This window comes from Struthio camelus, chromosome 3, assembly GCF_040807025.1.
Source record: "Struthio camelus isolate bStrCam1 chromosome 3, bStrCam1.hap1, whole genome shotgun sequence".
NCBI lineage: Eukaryota > Metazoa > Chordata > Aves > Struthioniformes > Struthionidae > Struthio > Struthio camelus.
In genome coordinates, this window is record NC_090944.1 from 1,618,587 (window position 1) to 1,640,782 (window position 22,196).

At 42.4% G+C, this 22,196-nt stretch overlaps 1 protein-coding gene across 4 annotated transcripts in view; it reads right to left on the reverse strand.

Moving 5' to 3' along the window:
- ASXL2 (ASXL transcriptional regulator 2) overlaps positions 1–22,196 on the reverse strand; it is a 139,074-nt gene that overhangs the window by 83,433 nt on the left and 33,445 nt on the right. For 3 of the 4 annotated variants that reach the window (XM_068936651.1, XM_068936649.1, XM_068936650.1), the window contains 2 exons: positions 19,146–19,228; positions 2,629–2,737 (listed from right to left, as the gene is read on the reverse strand). In XM_068936651.1, coding sequence (XP_068792752.1) covers positions 2,629–2,737; positions 19,146–19,201 — 165 coding nt within the window. In that variant the 5' untranslated portion in view covers positions 19,202–19,228. Of the gene's footprint in view, positions 1–2,628; positions 2,738–4,684; positions 5,129–19,145; positions 19,229–22,196 lie in introns of those variants that run through there. The other variant, XM_068936652.1, reaches the window with a different exon arrangement.

Sequence of the window (22,196 nt, forward strand, 5' to 3'; positions counted from 1 at the left end):
CTTACCCTGCCTGCTGCAGTCAAAAACACGCTGGTGTTTACCTCGCAAAAGAGAATCCTTTTCGTCAACTCAGGGTCTAACATCGCCAGTCCTCAAACAGACCTTTGCAAGCTTAGTAGAGAAAGCGGTCCTGTTTCCTGCCTTGCAAACCATGTGTGACACGACGCATGCTGAGAGAGTACCTGTCCGTCCGCAGGGATGGAGCGCTCGGTGCACTTCAGATCACTTCTGACTACTATAATTAGACAAAACTTGGGGAAAGTAGAGGATTAAGTGCTTGACAGCAAAGCTGGAGACAGAGTGACAAAAGAGAGGAACAACCAACCAACATTAATAAAAGTTAACTTTGAAATTTATTTCCATTCCTAGCTACCATTAAGAACTCTCTCCCGGAGCATCTCTTGGCCACGAGTACTGAGCAAGCATCTCCAGAAACACTTAATCCTCTGTATATTATTTCACAGAACTGACAGCTTCCTGGGTAAAGTTCTTCTCATCTATTTTACATACCTTTATCACCAAGTCTAAATAAAAATCAAAGGAAGATCCTGGCACTCTACTAATCTCTTTACTATTCAGTTCAACAATACAATAATCCAGGCCAGTGAGCCAGCAAAAATGCAAATGCAACTTTGTTTTACTCATCAAGTATTTTATTATAAGCTTTCTATTTTTTTATTTATTTATCTTTAGGAAGTATGGTTTAGTGGACACCTGGCTTTCATTCATTGCATTGCAATGTAAACAAGGCGCTGGATATTCCTTGAGGAACGGTCATCTGTACTGTGCAAAGCTTCTTGATTGCTACATAAACCACCACACTTCATTAATCATGCATCATTAATCATGCAACTTCTGCAGCATTTCTCATTAAACACATCATCCTTACAATCTCCAGGCTGCTGCTGGCACTACGCAGGGACTAAACACAGCACGACGGACCTGAGAACGGTGCAACAGGACTGAACAACTCCCTCTTTCTTGGCATGCTTCGAATCTCTCGCCACTCCACGAAGGTTACTGCATTCAGGTTACACAGTTCCAGTGTACGAAAGATCACAACAAAACTGCTGTATCTCTAGATACGTAGGACATAATACGCCTTTGGAACAATCCACTCAGTCAATGAAGACTATTACATTTAAGCAAGTTATTCCTACATTGAGTTAAATAATCTTGGAGCTTAGCTGAACCTGAACTTTAAGATGATGAGTTTTGTATTTAACATCTCGTGAGGAAAATAAGCAACTGAACTACTACAGTAACTTCGATAGTTTGTTCTGCTGTTCAAAATGCACACTTATTTTCAGTTCGACTTTGTTTAGATTTAACATCTAGACACTGGATCTACCCAGGCTTTACACCACTAACAACGAGCTCTCAATCTTTCAAAAAGAATTATTTTCTCATCTTGAATTATTCTGTTCTTTTTCTGAAACTTTTCAGCACAGTTTTGCCACATCATTGCACGGAGAACTCAAAGGCAATTGCTCTATTACTTGCCTACTGCAAGCTCGAAATCCTTCCCAAGTCATAACCTTCCGACAAAATACTCTTTCCCCATTCTGGATTCTGGATTTAGGGTCTGCATTCTTTATCCCTAAAATGTAAAACTTAACACTTTCCTGTAATGAAACGAATTGTATGAGTCCAGTTATCAGTAAGCCAAACCACACAGATAACTACATTCCCTTCATTGCTGGTTACATCTCTGATATTGTTTTAATGAAATGTACATTTAAGATACAGACCGTTTTATGTACTTTGAGTTAGATGCACTGAAATCAGTTCAAACTCTATGTACTAAAATGCTGTTCAAAATGAGTTTGCAATACGTCTTGCAATGGAATTTTTGGAAGCTCTAAAGATGTTCTACTCCGATGGCATGGGAGCTCCTTTGTTGTCACGCTGTATACAAGTACTTAAGAAGCAAATAAGGTGCTTTTCCGCTTCCGGGGGGTAGGAAGATAGGCAGAGACAGCAAGAATGGAATTCAACTTAATTAACTTTTGATAAAGACAACGAGGACATCTTTATCTGGGCAACTCTCAGCTGATTCTCCTGGTAAACAACACAGTCGCACAAGCGCTTCTGCACTAAAGCACAGTTTCTCAGACATTTTAAACATTTCAGGATGAGATGAACCTCTTAGAAGTTGTTATTTTTCTCTGTTGAGCATGGAGTGAGCTGAGGAAAGTGGTTCCAACAGAGACACCTATGCTGGAGAGGTCTATACTTTGTAAGAGGAATCCTATCTTAAAGGAACAGTTTTCAGATTTAAATTTACAGAAAAATCAAAAACAGCGCAGACAAGGTTAATTCCAGTAGTTTAACTAGAGAAAAAGGTTTCAAATAAAGATTATTGTTAAAGATTCTAAAGATAATTAATATCAGCAAGCTACGGGATCGTGAACAAAAAAATAGCACCCTCGGTTGTAGTTTCAGCATACAGGTGCACACCAGTCAAGCATGAAGCCTCCGTTGCTTGCATTTGGAGGGAAAATTTACATTTTAATTCACGCTACTAAAAAGCAGTTCACTCTTCAGTATTATCCTAATCCAATATTTTTTTAAATGGCTAAAAGTCTCTTGTTCTTTCAAAGAGAATACTCCAGCTAAGACACTTACCTTCAGAGTGTACACTCCCATTCGCCCTGGGACCTTATAGAAAATGCCCTCTTCCCCTCGGGAGTTTGTATGTAACATAGCATTCAGGCATGCAAGAGGAGAAGTCCCACTGAAAATAAAAACACAAGATTAATTCCTAAGCGTGTTGCAAGAACTCTTCTAGAGACTGTTTACCTGGTCGATAATAGTCTTTTGCTAGGAGACATTAATGGCCCCTTCACCTGATCATCGAGCATGCAGAGGTGGAAAGATCCCAAATCGGAGAGATCCCAAAGAGAACACAAGTTGAATTTGCCCTAATAAGTAAGACCAGTCTAATGCATCAGTGTCCCAATTCCAGAAAAAGCAAACCAAAAAACCCCCAAGCGTAACACTTCAGTACTTCTTTGCAAAGCCTCAGAATGGTCACACATTTTTAGAGCTATAAATTCTCAAAGTTGATGATGCTCTGAAATTTAGAGCAGATTTGTTGTGAGCTAACTACTGAACGCAGAGGTATGCAAAGTCTTTTTGGAAAAAAAGAGAAGTAATATAATCAAACAAGGGTTGTGGGATAAGGAATGGAAAAAACTAGGAAATGTTGCTAACTTTCTGAAGAGGTCTTTCGTCTTCAGTCCCAGCATTAAGAACTGAAACAGAGATCCATCTTTTTACCTATGTTGCTAGGTTTTTTTCCCCATCCTGATGTAAATATGAAGGAAGCCACATCAGGTGGACAGGGCAAGAGATAGATGACTTTCATTCCAAATCACATCCTCTACTAAATATGCACTCATGTTTGTAAAATATTTGGATATCTAGCACAACTCCTAAGCAGTAGCTTGAGACTGAGACATTTTCACCTTTTAACACCCTACCCTAAAGGCTGGGAACAGAACCGTCAGATTGACTGACAATTCCAAAGCAGAAGATATAGGTGAAGTTTGTAGTTGTCGTTTGTAGTAAGTTTTGCTCTGAATACTTAAACAAATCTGGCACAGAAGTCGTGAAATAAGCCTTGGGCATTTACGGGAATATGGAAATAAACGTGAGAAATAGTAGAGACCTCCGACAATTCAGGTAGAACCCATGCACTGCAAGTTACATGTAATAGGAGTAAAACAGCTTAGTTGAATTACTAATTTCTAGTACAGCAGAAGCCAGCATCCTGAAATAGATCCGGTCTCTCCTGCAAGGGTGACAGATGAACACGCAGCTAAGAGACCACGCAAGAAAGTGCAGTCTAGATGAGGCGGCTTACAAATGGCACAAAAAATATAGTTACAAGATGACTGCTAATATTTATATTGCTAGACCTAATCCCATCTGTGCTAACTACTATGCAAACATATACTGGGAAACCAGTCCCTGTCCTACAGGTTTTTATTCGAAGGAAGCTGGTGAGAAGCAGAGCGGGGCACCTGCCGCAGGACCACCAGCAGGACCAGAGCCCCCAGCTCCCCAACCGTGCCTGCAGCAGATGCTCCTACGCAGCATCAGAGACTGTGCAACTTGCAGGTCACTTGCTGTTGATAGGTGAGAAAAACACTTAAGGAAGTATTTAAACACATTTGCTTATAGGAGGTCTATGATTATACCAAAATTAAACAAGGCCAAGGCACAAGCCTGAGCCATAACGTGCAACTGCCCCACCACGAGCAGGGTTTCAGCGTGGTTTTAGCCTGCAGCAACTAGCTCTCTCCAGACAACGGCTGGGCACAGTCCAGGGTGAGGGCCATCCCCACTGGCAGACTGGGGAGTAGACATTGCTCAGGGTGAGGGAGGGCTAGATGGTCACCCATAGTGGCAAGAGGGAGGGAGGATTTAGAGTCAGATAGGAACCATATGATGGCAGCTGGTCAGTTAGAGCAGATGACCTCTAGTGGTCCCTTCGCCTTCAGTTATTCTACAATTCTGTTTAAGAAAACAGCCTCACGGTACCAAATACTAATATGCTTCCCTGGTTTTTCCTCCCCAAATCAGTGCCGCAACACATACTTTGCATCGCCAGACATGGCTGATTGCAATTGTCTTTCGTAAAAGTCAAAATGAATGAGACAAAACTGAGTGAACGTACGTGCAAATCAAGGCAGAACTGCTGTTCTGAGTTCACCACGTTCAGTATAAATAGTACATCTCTCTTCTGCAGCAGCTTGTGTTTTCTGAGTTTTTGCCGGCACCGTGTGTCAATAAACACTAACGATAGCGGTGAGGAGGAAGAAATTTTTAGAACCAATGTCCAAAGTTTATCTGATCGCTTGAGCGGACAGCTTAGACTGGCCTGTCCTCGTGGTCAAGGCAGACCCAACAGCACAGGAGGAAACAGCGCCAGCTTTCGAGCACGGCAGGGACCACCAGCTCGTTTTGTTTCCCCATACTGTAAAATTCAGTTCCATGCAGTCACTCCTACGCTGACCCAGTGACTTTCACAAAGACGCCAAATCCTGATATAGGAGAGAAAAACCAGTGACGTGAGCAGTTCATTTTGATCTCTGTTCAGAGTTTGTCTCTCTTTGCAGATATGGCTTATTTAGCTTTAGATTCTAGCCAGAATCCTTATCACTGAACATAAGTTTCTCCTAAAAATATTTACACAAAGTAATCAACCTCATCACCTCCTTGACTTCCCCCTGCCAAAAACACTCCCCACCACTTGCACTCTTTGAGTCATTCCTATGCTTTTATTTACACCTTCTCGAGCTGTGCAGCATCATCTCAAGATGCCAACGACAGCACTAGCAAGCAGTATTCCTGCACTAGCCTCCCCAGTGATATAGAATACTTTCACAACCCAAATCCTCTTCTCTAGAAAGCTACAGGATTGCCCTGGAAGGTAAAATTCAGTCTGATTTGCTACAGCAATCCCAAATTCTGGACATTGCTTTCCAGGATACAGCCCTCCCTTCTCTATGTAAAACCCACATTCTTTGCTCCTATATGTGCAACTTCTGCATTTAACTGCATACAAACATATTTTATGCAGCTCCAGCTTTATCTGGCAATATAACAATACAGCTGTCATTCTCCCATCACTGTTCATCATCGTTCCTCCAATCACTGCATCTAGAAAAGTATCAGAATTTTATATTTTTTCCAGATCACTAAAAAGGTATTGAGCAGCACTAAACCTATGGAACTACTGAAGCGCTCCCATATTCAGCAAAGAGCTCAGATACTAACGAGAAATTGAACCCATAAGTGACCTTTACTTCATTTCATAAGTTTTTTTACCTATCCTATCAAAATGTCAAATGCCATCAAGCCAAGCATTTTACAAAACTCTAAGCAAAGCTACGCAGTTATCTCTATAAAACGTGGAATCTCACCAAGAAATGAATCTTGGCTGGACTTATCTTTACAAAAGCTATCCCGACCGGCATTTATACTATTCCTGCTTAATTGATTCAGTTGTTTAATAACTTATCCATTATTTTTGCCATAATTTTTTTCTCATGTAGACACACCTATAATTACTCGCCTTCCTCTACACATCCTCTTGGAAAGCTGGCCCAAGACTAACACTATTTTAGCCTTTAATGAGTATTACAGTGAAAATCTTACAAAATTAACATCAGCTGACAACCCCCCCCAAATCTTCAAAAAAAAAAAAAAGGGTTCAATTTGGGTGTAAACCGCATAGTCTTCATGTCATACTACATCCCTTCTGCCTCTATGAGTGACTACTGATTTCTGTGCTTTAGCCTGCTCCAGGCTCATCATTAACCACCACTTCCCTTCAGTCCCTTCTGTATCCCCCCCCCCCCCCCCCCAAATCCATACTGCTCTGCATTTGGAGCAATAGGTCAGCCTCCAATACTGCTGATCATTAGATTCTATTAATGTGACCGCTAACATAAAAGTCATTTGGACGTCTCCGAACAGAATTCATGGTGAGACTTCAGAAGATACTATGTGGAGTTCAGCAACACTCTGACACGACCCTTCAAGGAGGGTTGTGGGTCCTTCCTGCTCCTACTCCCCAATTTCCATCCCCCAAAAAAAAATCTCAAAAAATGAGTTAAGACCATGTTTTACTTTTCCCATTGTGTCTCATTCCCGCTTTCCCCAGTTCTCTCGCAGCCCATCGCCTTGTCCTCGAGCTGCTGCCAGGCGGTGCTGGAACGCAGCAAAGCTAGTCCAGCCCCCGGGGTGAGACAGGAATCTCATTTTCACCTTGCGTTTAACTATGACACTGTTTTGTCCAGATGCTGGCAATTTGGTGCAAGGGATGGTATTAAAAGCACAGAGTCATTCTCAAATCGCTACCAAGAACAACGTATTTCACATACTAGGAGTTTAAGAACACACATAGACTTTCGATGTGTCAAAAAATAGTCTTCTGCGAGCCCTTCATGAGCTCCTTTGGTATCACACGTAGGGTTTTTTTTGGAAACAAGGGAAGCCTTATGAATGAGAACATTTTCTTCTACTAATTCAGTTTGTGATGTTCTTATCTGGTGGTGTAAAGTGCTCCCCTTTTTTTTTTTTCCTAAAAGAAAAGAGTACTAGGTACAACTCTAAATTTAGTTTTATGGCATCCAGCTAGAAGCTTTTTATATAAACCAATGCAGCTGAAGTAAGAGAGTTCCTCCAGACAGAATAAACTTATGATTTTACTGAACTGTTAAGTTTTTTTCCAAGAAGTAGTTACTTCACTTCTCACTTCAAACAATGGGAAGAGTGAAGCTTAGTTCATCAGGCTCACCCTCCCTCCTAACTCAGTTAACATTAATAGAGGCACTTCCCCCTCAGCCCTCAGAGGTTAGCTGGATTTAACTATACTGTTTCAGGCTGAATCTCATTTGTACACTTAAAAGCTTTATCTGACTGTTCAAAAAAAAAAAATGCAAGCCATTTCTAGAAATATATTCAGATGTTTCAGTAGCTCCTGCTTTAATAGATCACTTTCCTGATCACAAAACTATTTTCCTCGCAAGAACAGGAGAAATTCCTTAGGTGGAGAATAATTTTGAGATGGCCCCTGCTTCCAGAAAGTTACTGGCGTCTTGTCTAACGCTTCTGGCCTGTCCTCTTTGACGAATACTTGGTTCGGCGGCCAAAGCCTTTTCCCAGTTACGTGTAGACAGGTTACACGTTTCTAACGTATCAGAGGGTAGGAGAAGCTCCAGGAGAAGCTCCAGGAGAAGCTCCAGGAGAAGCTCCAGGAGAAGCTCCAGGAGAAGCTCCAGGAGAAGCTCCAGGAGAAGCTCCAGGAGAAGCTCCAGGAGAAGCTCCAGGAGAAGCTCCAGGAGAAGCTCCAGGAGAAGCTCCAGGAGAAGCTCCAGGAGAAGCTCCAGGAGAAGCTCCAGGAGAAGCTCCAGGAGAAGCTCCAGGAGAAGCTCCAGGAGAAGCTCCAGGAGAAGCTCCAGGAGAAGCTCCAGGAGAAGCTCCAGGAGAAGCTCCAGGAGAAGCTCCAGGAGAAGCTCCAGGAGAAGCTCCAGGAGAAGCTCCAGGAGAAGCTCCAGGAGAAGCTCCAGGAGAAGCTCCAGGAGAAGCTCCAGGAGAAGCTCCAGGAGAAGCTCCAGGAGAAGCTCCAGGAGAAGCTCCAGGAGAAGCTCCAGGAGAAGCTCCAGGAGAAGCTCCAGGAGAAGCTCCAGGAGAAGCTCCAGGAGAAGCTCCAGGAGAAGCTCCAGGAGAAGCTCCAGGAGAAGCTCCAGGAGAAGCTCCAGGAGAAGCTCCAGGAGAAGCTCCAGGAGAAGCTCCAGGAGAAGCTCCAGGAGAAGCTCCAGGAGAAGCTCCAGGAGAAGCTCCAGGAGAAGCTCCAGGAGAAGCTCCAGGAGAAGCTCCAGGAGAAGCTCCAGGAGAAGCTCCAGGAGAAGCTCCAGGAGAAGCTCCAGGAGAAGCTCCAGGAGAAGCTCCAGGAGAAGCTCCAGGAGAAGCTCCAGGAGAAGCTCCAGGAGAAGCTCCAGGAGAAGCTCCAGGAGAAGCTCCAGGAGAAGCTCCAGGAGAAGCTCCAGGAGAAGCTCCAGGAGAAGCTCCAGGAGAAGCTCCAGGAGAAGCTCCAGGAGAAGCTCCAGGAGAAGCTCCAGGAGAAGCTCTCCTACTGCAGCTCACCACGAACGGCAAGACCGTTCCTCCAGACAAAGCTGAGGAGGACAAACGGGTGCTGAAGTATTCGACCTCTTCTGGTGGCGGCATACCTTTTCTTTCCCCGTGCAAACACTTTTCTGAAGACTGCCTCTTAGGTGCACGCACCCACTGGCTACATACCTGCTTTTATGAGAGTGGAAAGCGTTCTTAGTTGCATTTTCATTTATGCACACGCAGAAGCGTAGTATCTCCACTTTTTAATTCCAGCTCACATAGGGACTAGTATTTGAGCTGACAGCAATAGCAAAAAAAGGCAAATCTACTCCAGCTAACGTGACCGAAAATGGGACGCTCGCCCTTCTTACCGATTTATCCAGCGTTCAGTGCCAGTCCACTGGCAAATAACCAGCACCTTGGGGAAATGGAAGATAAACACACCTCTGGTTTCACTGTTTCATATCTCAGCTCAGTAATGCTTTCAGGGATGGTTCAAATCAGAACAAAGTTTATTAGGCTAATAAACTGTGCTTGGGCCAGCTGACGTTAGCTATTGGCTTTGTTCATTGAAGTGAGCTCACATTAACGTTAAGAAAAAAAAAACACCAATAAGATGCATTTGCAACAGAACAGTTCAGAAGATGCTAATAGCTATAACATCGTTTACCAGGATTAATTTGTTTTCCTTAGCGTTATTACTGCATATCAAATCTTCCTGATTTTTACTTTTCAAGAAGCTAAAATAGCCAGGCCCTTCTGTAAGTCTGCCAAAAGACTGGCAGCCAACTCGGTATAAACAGGACTCACTGTGCCAATGCAAGGAGTAAAATCCCAGCCCTAGCGTCTAGACCCAGGATCCTCATCATGAACACTAGCAAAGAGCGCTTTGTTCACTGTTGGGCATTTCAAACCCTATTACCTTCCCACCTACATCATGTATTATCCTTACTTGCAATATACTTCAGCTCGAGGGAAAACTAGGAAGCAGCATGTCCATCCATTCAAAACTAGCTTTATCAAAAGCAAAAGAAATGGTTTAAGTGCACACACAGGTATCATGAACAGCACAAGAAAATTTTCCTTTACAGCTGCTGTTTAAGTAAGAGATAGGTCCAATATAAGGACCAACTAATACTTACCAAGCGACTGCCTAGCCCAGGGAACACTGGTAAGATTGCCGCTCTCAGTAGTGCTGCTTCCCACTGAATACTGTGTTTTAGGAATTATTCCCTTCTAACACTGACCTCCCAGTTACAAAAAGAAATATCAGTTGAACAGATTTACCAGAATTTACAAACCTATTTCACTAGTGGCTGCTACATGAACTATATTTTATATATTTCTGACCAAACAAGTCAAAGGTTTTTGGCAGCTTCCAAGCGTTTATCCGATTTTAAGCGTTAACATACCCTGCGTCAAGGTTTCCATTTCATTAATAAATCAGAAAATTGACCTCAAAAAAGCGACCGTCCAGCGTAAGTGACGGTCACTCGGCCTGAAGAAGGGGCACGTTCACTATTTATTTCATCGGGTTGCTGAAAGGGCTAAAACAGTTTAGCAATCATCTCTCTACTAGGCAGACATACACCTTCGGGGCTCTCCCCCTCTGAGCGTTTCTCTACGGTATCGGACTTTCCGGGCAGACACGTACATACCAACGTTTCCTTGTGAGGACTGCCAAATTTAAACGTTCATTACATCACAGCATTTTACATTCAAAGCTTCTTCGAACTGAGCAGGAAAGAAGGGTTTTGAACGCAGGTAAACGCATACAAGGTTAAGATGAGAAATCTCTGCTCTGCGCAGCTCCTGTCCAAGGGAAGGAGGGAGGTGGTGCTTTCCTGGCCGCTTCCAGGTCCTCCACAGGATCCGTTCAAACCAACCCTGCTCCTTAGATCTCAGAGAAATAAAGTTGATTTGTTCTGATTTGAAAGCAAAGCGTGACAGAGACATTTTCGTTCGGTCACGTGTGGATAAGGCACCGGGGCTGAAGCCCTGAAAAATTTAAGCGTGTGGTATTTGAACCTCAAAATAACCGCACTCAGAACAACACGCAGGGTGCGTTTTATCTGTCAAAAGGTTCCTTTACGTTACAGCTCCGTCTTTAACACGGTTAGCAGAGTTTACAGCATTTATTGGGGTGTGCGCAACAGTACAGTCTCTTAACTGGTGCACTCAGCAGCTCCCTACCCGCAGGACCCGCCGTCAGAGCCGAACCCCTCCGTGGCTTCGGAGGATGCCGCAGACAGGCGGAGGCAGGATCTGCTGATGCTGCTTGGCGCAGCAGCGCTTCTTGGCATGCACGTGTGTTTTGCAGCAGCCCCGGCCCTGGGAGAGTCGAGCTCCCCGCGGCCCGCCGCTCTCCGGGGAACCGTGCTGCGGAGCGCGCCCAGCCGCGCGAGCCCAGCGCACGCGGCTCTACGGATCGGACTGCGTATAACGGCCCCAACCAACGGAGCAACCGCGTTTCAGGGCGGGACCTTTCGGTTTTGTTCTTTCCGAGCATCCCTTCCTCCCCGCTTTCCGGTTGAATCAGACATTTACATGAATAGCTTTTTGTTCACTAGTACATTAACATTTGATTTAAAAAAAGAAAAAAAAAAACAATTCACGGCTACTGAAGGGTCATAGCAGAGAGGTTGTAAGCAGATACCACTGTGCCAACTTCAAGCTTGTTAAGACACATTTATGATTTAGGAAAAGCTGTTTATTTTGCATATTAATTTCGCTTCACCCAATATGCAGCACCAACTGCCCCCAAGACAAAAGATGCACAGAAATACATCATGCAAATCAAGCATTCCCCCCCTCTCCCCACAGATTCAGGTTTGCAGACAGCGTTAAGTGTTAATTTGTAAGACATAAGCGTTCACATGCTGTTAGCCTAACTGACATTTTCCACAGACTTTACAAGCAGATTTAAGTTTTCAAGTTTGCATTGCACCAAAATTGCTAATGCAAACAGCATGCACTACAGGTAGACTAAGGTGACAGAAGCATTAACACTAGTTATACTACTATTACTTTGTTTCTAAGTCTGTGTGAAACAAGCAGTTGCTTTTTTAATCAAGGCTTTTGCAGCTGGAGTTAATACAAGAACAGTAGCTTTAGAACAATCAGCAGTGGTTCTTACCTTCTGGAGTTGGAGTGCAACCCAAAAAAAGGAGAGAAACACCCCTTTAAAAACTTTAGCATAACAATCGTCTGATCAGCAATATGAACCCTCCTCCCCATCCACCAGAACTGAATTTAAAGTTTCAGATAGGTCTGCAGTAACACTAAAACTAAGCTTTATTATAAGCATAAACAAAGGGGGGGGGGGGGGAAAAATCTGAGAGGTATACAAAGAGGCTCAGAGGTGGCTCCCAACCCTGTTCATGAACTCCTATGACAAGGGTCCGGCGATCCCTTTGGAAATCTCCCATGCAGACAGCGCTAGAGGAATTTACTTTCCTTATTCTTTCACACATGCCTGGAAGTATTCAGTGACTCACATTTCGAGGTAAAACTGAAGCCCAGCAACCAAAAGTAGTGAGACACACTGCCAACGGTTTAAGGAAGCTACGAGCTCGGAGCTGGTAAGCCACAGAAACCAGCACCCGCTACCGCCTCGGGGGCTTACGCTTCCCTGGGTCACCCCAGGAACTAACAGTGCAAACACCAGTACAAACCAGCGTCACTACACGCCTCTGCAGCAGTTGGGGTTGGGGGGGGGGAATTTCGGGGGAAGAGGGGTTGTTTTAGAGTTGACTAAAAACTTTGGGCTCTACAACGAGTTTTAAAATGCCAACAGCTGCAGTTCACGAAGGTTTGTGAAAACAGCAAGACAGCGTCCTGACAAACCCAAGCGCAGTCAGCGATCGCGGTCAGAGGGCCCAGGAGACGCTTGAGGAGGAAGAAGATCACAGCCTGGAGGACGCTATCAAGTTCTTCAGCAGACACTGAAGTCTGCTGCTTACTTTAATTAATGGCCTACAAAGACTGGTATGGCAAATGAATCTGGCCTGCAGGAATACTTGAGGACTTTTAAATTATGTGCTGAAGCCTGGATAAGATTAAAAAAAGACTTGAAGTCTGGTTTTCTTAGATATCGTCTACAGAAGCGAGCAAAAGATTCAAATTTACAGTGTCCACACATAAAAGATACATATGTATGTGCCGTTCACATCCTTGAGAGCCTAAGCAGAAATAATTAGCATTTTCTGTTCATAAAGGAAGAGGACAAAGCAGTACCTACACTCTTAGGCTTTTGGGGCACAGAGGATTAAAAGACTTTCAAAAGGGATTTGGGGTTTGGTTTGATTTTGTTTGGGGTTTTTTGCCCTTTGCATTTCTGCCACAGAACCACCAGCTGGTTGAAACCGAAGATAATCTAAAAGCTCAAACCTCAATACCTTTTGAGATCTTAGCTCTAGTGTTTTGATAAAAAGAATGTCAACCTGTTAAATTCCTGTAGTATTTATCACTATAGCATCATCCTACTTTTCCCTTTGCAAGAGCTAACGTACTCCCTTCCACAGGAGAAGGAGAGACATGTAATTTTATTCTGATGAGACAGCAAAAACTGCTATTCGTGCAGTCTCAGCTAATATGAAAGAAATGGACTACTTGGTTCATCAGGGATTTCCTACCTTTTATATAAATAATGGATATGGAAAGAGTCATCTAGTCAAAGTTTCTCCTACATGTGATGAATGTATTTAACGTTCCCTGCTAATGATAACATTGTCTCTCTATACATCCGTTCTCTTTGAACAATTATTTTTTCAAACCAGTATTTCTCCCCTACATGTATTATTCATGTCACCTACTAACCTGTGTCCATGCTTTTGCACAGATACTTTTCTGTACCCCTGAGTATTTTACCTTTTGGCTGAATTAATGCTAATGAACCAAATTTTGCGAGGGTTTGATAAAACTGAAGTATCCTTCAAGAATTATCAGCTTTTCATTCTATGGTCTACAGATAAACAAATCATTCCCCTGATAAAATATGGGTGCTAACTGCAGATAAAGACTCTAGATCCAACACTGAAAGACAAGGTGCCCTGTGACAAAACAACTTTATAAGGAAATTCAGCTCCCTCCATAGTTAGTGATGCCAGCGTCTACTAAAAATAAGGGCTAAAGGACTAGCAACCACCATGGTGGCTTAAATAAGACAGGTAAGATTGAAAAGAGACCAAAGAAACGCAAAGAAAAGCTTTAACATAAGATTCTGCTCATAGGAATGACAGAAAGGCAAAGCAGTAACCAGCCACCTTCCCTGCAGTCTCCTGCTCCACTGCGAGCTACACACCTGAGAAGAGAAGCAATTCACATGGCAGTCCTAGAAGGCAAAACTGGCTAGTAGGTACATTACCTGCATTTACCACTCTTCCTATAACAGAACGTATTTGTGGGTATTAGTGCTAAGGAAGCCTATCTTATAAGTGTTTATAAGTTTATAAGTATATTTGTAGCTAGTAAAGGATTAAGCGTTCAACTGGCAGAAGTTGCCTCTCAAGCTTTTCCCCGCTGCAGGAGAGGTTCCCGGTGTGGAGCCCTTGTCCAGCTCCCTAGTTCCCCACAGCATAAAATCCCAAATGAGAACAGGGTAATTAGTGTCCAAAAGAACCAGTCATCACATGTGCCACTAGTCTTGGCCAAAAAGCTATTCTGGAAAACACAACCCAGAACACCCTACCTCCATTATATATTGATCTTTAATTTTAGATATACCTAATATCTAACAGCCATTTGGCCAAAAATAGCTTTGACCTGTATGTTACACCAGAGATTTTATGCACAAATTTCACTTAGATATCAACATATCAATATCTAGAACAGAATATAATGTTCTGGTGTTCCTCAGTTAAAGTGTAAGTTGATAACTGTTTATTTTCTCCAGAAAAAGGCAAACTCAACTTTCAACTGACTAAAGAGGGGGGAAAAAAAAGCAAGAATTTATTGCACCAGCATTTACTGACCTTCACTTTTTTCAGCCCCTTCTCCTAAACACTTAGAATAATTCATAGAAAAACAAAGATAAAGGAGAGTCTAGCAATTAAAACGAGAACGCCTCTGAGGCTGACTCTAACGCATATGCTTCCAACCAATCCACGTTTCACCTGTCGACAAGACATTAGGAAAGAATCCCAGAATTCCAGCTACGCGCGAGAAATCTTGCATGTGATAACCCTCAGAAGTTAGCAATACCCTTTTATGTTTAGGGTAAGGAACCACATAGACATTTTATACCACGTTATTTTCACTCTGCCAGAAGATAACTAGAAAGAATAAAGTAATTTAGAGGTAACCCAACCCTGGTGGTTCCACAGGGGCGTGAAAAACCCTGTCCTATCCCCTCCCCACCTCGATATTATAAATGCATGTGACATGAACCCAAAGAAGTTCCAAGGCAAGCAGTTCATTTGTAATCTTCAAATGAACTGCCTGACCTCGAACTTCTCTTTAATCCATAGACTATTTAAATGCGTTTTAAGTAATTTAAGTGTTTGTCAGCTAATGGCTTCAGCTAGCTACAGTTCCTTCCAAGCTGATTCATAACTTGCAATTTCACACTGAAAGGGGCAAAAAACAAAGCTATCCCGTAGTAATAGAGTACGACCTACTTCAAGTATTGCATCTCCATGTGTGCATATGAGAAGCAGTCCTTTTAACAGTACTGCCTTTCCACAAATAAGCCTAATAAGGCTTTGAGGTATTGCAATGACTCATGACAATCATACAAGAGGCACTGAAGCTGAAAGAACAGGTCTCCACGCGTTTGGGTGAGCAGCCACTTCACCTAGAGAACATGAGGATGGAAACAATGAATTATAGAAGAATTGCGATTGGAAGGAACCCCTGGAGGTCATCTAGTCCAACCTCCAGCTCAAAGTACAGTGAAAGAATTTTTCCTTACCCTAATCGGAATTTCCTATCTTGCAACTCATGTCCGTTGCCTCTCACCCTATCATTGTGCACCTCCAACAACAGATTGGCCCCATGTACAGGAGCATTCATTTGTATCAATGAAAAACAAACCAGATTATGAAAGCCAGTTTTGGATACAACAACTTTAATATGGAGCTTGAGACACTCATACATTTTCCAGAATCTTGTGGGATGAGTCCTGAAATGTGATAAGCTACTAGCTGATACATTTTAAATATAAAACTGCTAGTTAGTTAGCTGTTGTATTGCTACGCGATGTCACCAGTTTTCTTCGGGGCAAAAATCTTACCATCCTAAGGGTGATGGTTCACCTACAGAAAAGAGTAGCAAGTTAAAAACTGTTGACCCAGGAGCACTAGCTCAACTTGAAGGAGCAGTTCTTACTGTAGCAGGACCAGAGCAAGCTCAAGTAGGAGAAATTTTCTAGCAGGGTTAACTGCAGACTGCTAAAGTAATGAATAGTTTCAAATACTTTAGAACAGTCTACCCAGAGTTTTCTGGCAAGCATCACGTTACCTGACCTCAACTTTTTCAAATGTCACAGCTATCACCAGGCAAATGGAATTCCTTTTTAGAAATTTGATTTTAAAAAAATGGTGAAAAGCTTTATTTGAGGAAATTAATGAGTAGGTAAACAAACCAACCAAGTACTCCAGGCCTGCTGAGTGCAAACCCGCTATGGTCAGCGAGTACAATCCGTTCTGCTAACACTGCTCTCAACAGCAGTCTCTCAGGCTCTTTAGCACAGCATAGGTGAAGGGCTAGGATGCCTAGGAATCAACTGCTGGAACCAAAATAATTTATACAGTCCTCAGGTGCAGACAGAAGCCTTTAGGGAAGAATATACAGGCATAAGTGGCATAAACTGAAAGCAGTCACCAGCTTCTATGCAGATTTTTTCACTCTAGTGCAACCCAACCTTTGCTTGTATATACTCATTTCAGCACCAGGATACAATTGCAAAAACAGTTAAAATTATCAGTTAATTAACACCCGTGGCTTCTGCATTGCTAGAAAAGGCATCTTCTGAAAGACCTTGCCCTATTCAAATAAAAAGCCAACCTGTCCTGCACGTAGCAGAAATCACTATTGCTACTTCCCCCCCCCCGAACACTAATTGCAATTGGCACCCTTCTTCCCTGCAACTCCAAACCATCTGCGACACTACCAGTGCCTCAAGTCCCCTAAAGTATTTCAAAGTGCCCTCAAAAGCTTCCTCCCAACCAGCTGGCCAAATGGCAGCATGTGCCCTGAGTCATTAGACCAGAAAGGAGCGGACTGGCTGTGTACCACACAGAAGTGATGGCTACCGGGCACCAGTTGCATTCTCTGTTCTCTGCCTCGTTCCACAAAGTCAGTAGGAAAGTAATTTGGCACTTTTAAAATTATTTCCCATTTGGAAATCAAAGATGGTAAAAAGGTAGATATACCTAAGGATATGGGGCAATAGATCCTGAACAAAAAAAAAAAGCATTGCAGTAAAAACTCTGACAGAGTTAGTAAACTATTTAGAAAAACGACGTAGTTTCTATCTAGCATATGGGCAATTTTGTTTTTTATTAAAAGCAAATCACATTGAGAAACTTTTTGAAACAGGAATGCCTTGACACGTCTGAACACGAGAGCCTATGTCCTGCCTTCACGCTTGCACACCATTTTACCAAAGTAAAGAGCCTCGCAGCAGCTGCTTGCTGTCTCAAGCCAGCTAAGCACAGAGAAATTGCTGTTATCTGCCATCAAAGACTTTGCCATGTTTTCCTATCAGAATCTCCATATAAGAGGGCTCAAAATCTGGAAAGCTCCACATGCTCATCTTGCAACTTTTAGATCTTCTCCACAATGATTTTCCTCTAATAAGTATTAATTTGCATTAAGTCCATCTGTCACTGGCTGTGAGTTATAAGCAGCCCAATTCAGCCACCAACAGATAGAAACATTACTGGTACTAACGGGAACTGAATTGCTTAAGAACTGATAAAACCTTAAGTCTTAACCTAAAGAAAGCTTTATTACATCAATTTAATGTTTACAAGGAAAGACCACTGTATGGCATCCAAATGCTGCTAAGTCAGTAAGATGGACAGTTGGACTAGAGAAACCAAGTTTAGCAAGCTGACGGCTCCCACAGACATCCTTTGGGATTTAAGAACATTGAGGAGCTCTTGCCCTCCTGATGCTCTTTAGAGAGGGAAACAACCTTCTATCAGCTCAGGCTAAATCCCCAACTCTACTGTGATAGAAGAGCTTCAGGTTGAGAAAGACTAGATGGCACCATGTCATTTCTCCTCCGTTTTCTGCCTTTCATTCAAAACCCTGGCCTGGCCAGCCAGACTGGACGTTTCATGCCCTATCAGAGCCCTTGCCTAAGGCTCTGGCCTGAAAACAGCATTTTAAATTACAAAAATAAAATAAAAGTAATAAAAACATTCATTTAAATGTAATGTTTGCTGGTCCCATGCTTTGGCATCAACAAGACCACCACTGTAGACAACTGCATTTCTATCTTTAGTAGCGTGAAAAGGGCTGAAAAGCATGCTTGATGTTTGCAGATATGCCTTTGACTGTCTTCAGGCTGATATGCCTTTGATATGACTGAATGTAGTACTACTCCAAAATTAATTGTATCAGGGCAAAAACCAAACCCACACCTTTGTCACCTCCCCTGATGTTGGCTGACAAAAATTATACGCTATAGCAATTTTAAGAGCTAAATGAAATATATTTGGTTTCTTTGCTTTGACATAAAACGTCAAATTTCCAAAAAGCAAACATCTTTTGTGTTGTATGTAACCTGAATGGAAGATCTTGTTATCGATTGCAGACACTCTACTGCTGGGCCATTGAACATTTCCTGCAAAGCAGGTGGGTCATTACATTAAGCCAGGCAAAGAGGAGCGGAGAACGTGGCCATCCTAAGTTTGAATTAGTCAGTTATTTCATTCCCAAATTGATGAACTGGCATTCAATTCTCTTTTTGCCCCCTTTTTCTCTGTTAGAAAACAGAAACAGAAATAATTTCTACTTCACAGTAAAGCAGAAACACACACTACTCCAGATAATACTAGAGCACACAGCATGAGGAAAGAAGTAACAAAAAAAAAGTATAAGAAAAGTTTAAAAAGTATTAAAAAAGGATTTGCAAGTAAAAGTATAAAAAAAGGAGACTGCTTTTTTAAATTTAAGTTGGATAGTTTTGTTTTAGGTCATTTCCATTAAATTGTCTGTTCAATTATTTTCTCTCCCTCCTCTTTAAAGATGAAATAAGAAATAATTAAGTTTACATCAGTAACTGGAGCCTCAACTACCTGACCAGGTCTAGTTTATCTCACTCACACAAGAGCTTCAGACCAGAGACATGTAGCATGTATTTGGAAATTAAATGCGACCTCATTTAGCTTACTCAGTGAAAATATCCAGTGACTTCAGATGTTTTGAAAATGGGACCTAGACTCCAATTCTGTAAGCATGTAACATTTCAGTCCTAAAGATGCATAGGAGATAGGGTTTGATAATAAACTAAGTTGGAACCAAAGTGTTATCTCCTGTTTTACTGCTATGGATACTTAACTCACCTGATTTCTTTAAGTCCTTCTTTCTGGATAACTTGAAGAATCTCTTTATGGCTCATAGGTGTATTAGGATATTTCTCCAGGACCTGGTAAGGAAAAGTAGATTGAGAGTAAATTACTCAAGGGCATTTTCACTTTAACGTTCCACTGTACACAAAACTACCTTTAGTGGTTTGTACCACACCAAGGACACAACCGAGGTAGAACCAGCTTTCACAAATCTCATCACCACCTCTTTCATCTGAAAGAAATCTGGCTGCAAGCAGCCAGAAAGTAAGGAGCCAAGAGATTCCAGAAGACTGGCTACAGGACTTGTTTTAAGCGCAGCTCCCAAATTTTATTTCAAATTTGTTGCCCTGGGTAACATTGCATGAACAGAAAGAAATACATGCTCCATAGTAACAGGGTCGCTTCCAGAATATCAGCGCCACTTTGGAATTCTTCAGGAACTACTGAGGTACCTCAGAGAGGACTTCCAAAATCCCAATCCTTAATGTTTGCACATATCTGCGGTACCAAAAATAGAAACAGATTTGCTGAGGCTATGGATACCTACTACATAACCGGTTCATCACTTACAGACTATTTTAATTCACATTACAAGCATAGTTCCTGTTCATGGCTGCAAAAATTTACCAAAAAACATCTGGGAGAAAATCTGTCCTTTTGATAATTTGATACAACTTGATAATTTGACACAATTAGGGTTCCTAGCAAGCCCTTTTCCTCAAGAGAAACAGATTAAAAAGTTTTTCACTCCAGGGATTTCTTCAGCGGCTTGAACTCTCCCGAGACTGCCTTCATTCTAGTTTGAATGGAGGTATAAATTAAGCATCTGTAAAGTTTCCAACAATTAAGTCCACCTTAGTGGCAAGAGGAGACTGCACTGGGTCAGTTAATGTCAAAAAGGACCAGATAAAGTTGAAGTGACCAATAATCAGTTTCATTCCGAGTATTAGAGAGGTTTAAGGAAACTTGGTGTTTAATACTGTTATGGTTGACAGTTTGTACGTAGGAAGCATATTATAAGCCCATATTTTATGAACTTTAAGCCTGAATTGTAGGCAGAGATTTTCAACTGTGCTCCGTCCCCCTTAGCCCACTCAGCATCTCTTTAGAGCATACCCTAAAGCCTAAGTGTCAATCACTTTCTTTTCAAAAGGACCAAGAGGTAAAAACGTAATACACACTAAGAGGGTAGAAGGAAGCTTAAGACTTCCAAACGAAGATGTTAGGTGCTACATATAATCTGGATGTTTTAAGCAGCGATTGTGGGGAGGGGCTAAAATGTCATTTCCTTCCAAATCACCTACTTTAGACCTATGCCCAGCATATCAACCCTTACATTCCAACTGATATCTTTAACCAGAATCAGAAAGCAAACTAAATAGTTAACAGTGATGTGCATCTGAAAAGGCAGAAGTGACTTTACAGAAGGAAATCACCAGTTCTAATTTATCTCTTTTCAACAGCTCTACAGAATGCATAACTTCCCTTAAACCTCCACACCTTATTTCCCCAAGGAATGCTTAAGTTGTCCTGATACATGCAGATGTGGTTCTCTTTAGGAAGGATTTTGGAAAAGACCTTGCCGCACTGCAACATGTCTCTCTGTTTAGAGAGCTGAAGGCCTATGTTTAACATTATTTTTTGCAGCTCCAGCTCTGTTAAATTTGATATGTGTATGTTTAAGTCTACCTTAGAAATAGCTTAAGCTACTGTGAAAACTTGTTACGAGACTTATGCTAAGCTTGGCTGACTGCAAGGAACCATCCTAGCAGAACACCAAATCCCATCACAGCATTTTAAGAAAAGAGTTTAAAATGGATTTAAGTAGGATTAGTTTGTACTCACTCTGGTATCACCCTCTGTTTCATTCCATTTCAATTCCTGCTATAAGTAATTAAGGGTACCCACAGCAAACGGATGTGAAATTAAGGTGGTTAACCGATTCAAGTTAGACCACTTTGGTTTCTAGATTTATATCAGCACCCAATTCATGTTTGTTCAGTGTTTCCAAACGGCCAATATACTTTTATACCATTAACACAGAACACATCTGAAAGCTTGTTCTGCTCAGTGTGCTAAAAGCCCGTGAAGGGCAAGAAGATTTAGATAGTCTCAGTTTCCAGCTGTGAAATCAGCTCCTTCCCTCCAGCAGGCAAAACAAACTAGAAGGAAAAGAAAGTAATGCTATCACATCGTGGGCATTTGCCACTTCATACACACAGAAATATAAGTGTGCATTTTCCTTTCTGGGCACTGTATTTTCCTGTTGACTTGCGCTATCTAGATGCGGTCTTGACAAGTCCAGTCTCATTCATACATAAACGTCTCATAAATGAGTGCCTCCCCTCATTTTATGTTTCTCTTCTGGTTCACGTGGTCATACAAAAGCCCCACCTGTAATGCAAACCGTACAGGCAGGAGCTGACTGTCAGAATACATCTGCTTCCTGCCTGAGCCTTTCCCCTCCACCAGCAGTATCTACAAGAACTCCACCTGGGCCCCCAAGCCTCTCAGTCTTGCTCCCAAGGCCTGGCAGTGACCTTTGGTCTGCTCAAGGTCTCCTTTGCGAGGAAACCTTTTCCCTTTTTCAACACAGGGAAGATGCTGACAAACTGGGGGGAATTCAGCAGTGGGCCACCAAGATGCTCAGGGGGCTGGAGCACTTGTCGCAGGATGGGAGGCTACGAGGATTAGGCTTGTTCTGCCTGGAGAAGAGAAGGCTGAGGGGCAGCCTTCCAATACCCATGAGAGTTATAAAAACAGAGTGAGGCTCTTCACGGTGGTGCATGGTGGGAGGATGAAACACATTGGGTATAAGCTGAAACAAGAGACGTTGCAAATGAATGAGGAAAAGCTTTTTCACAATGAGAACAGTCAAAAAATGGAAGAGGCTGTACAGTCTCTGTCCCTGAAGGTTTTCAAGACTCAACTGGATAAAGCCCCAAACAGCCTCATGTGACCTCGAGCTTACCCTGCTTTGAGCAGGAGGATGGACTAGAGACCTCCTGAGGTCCCTGCCAACTGAATTATCCTACTATTCTATCA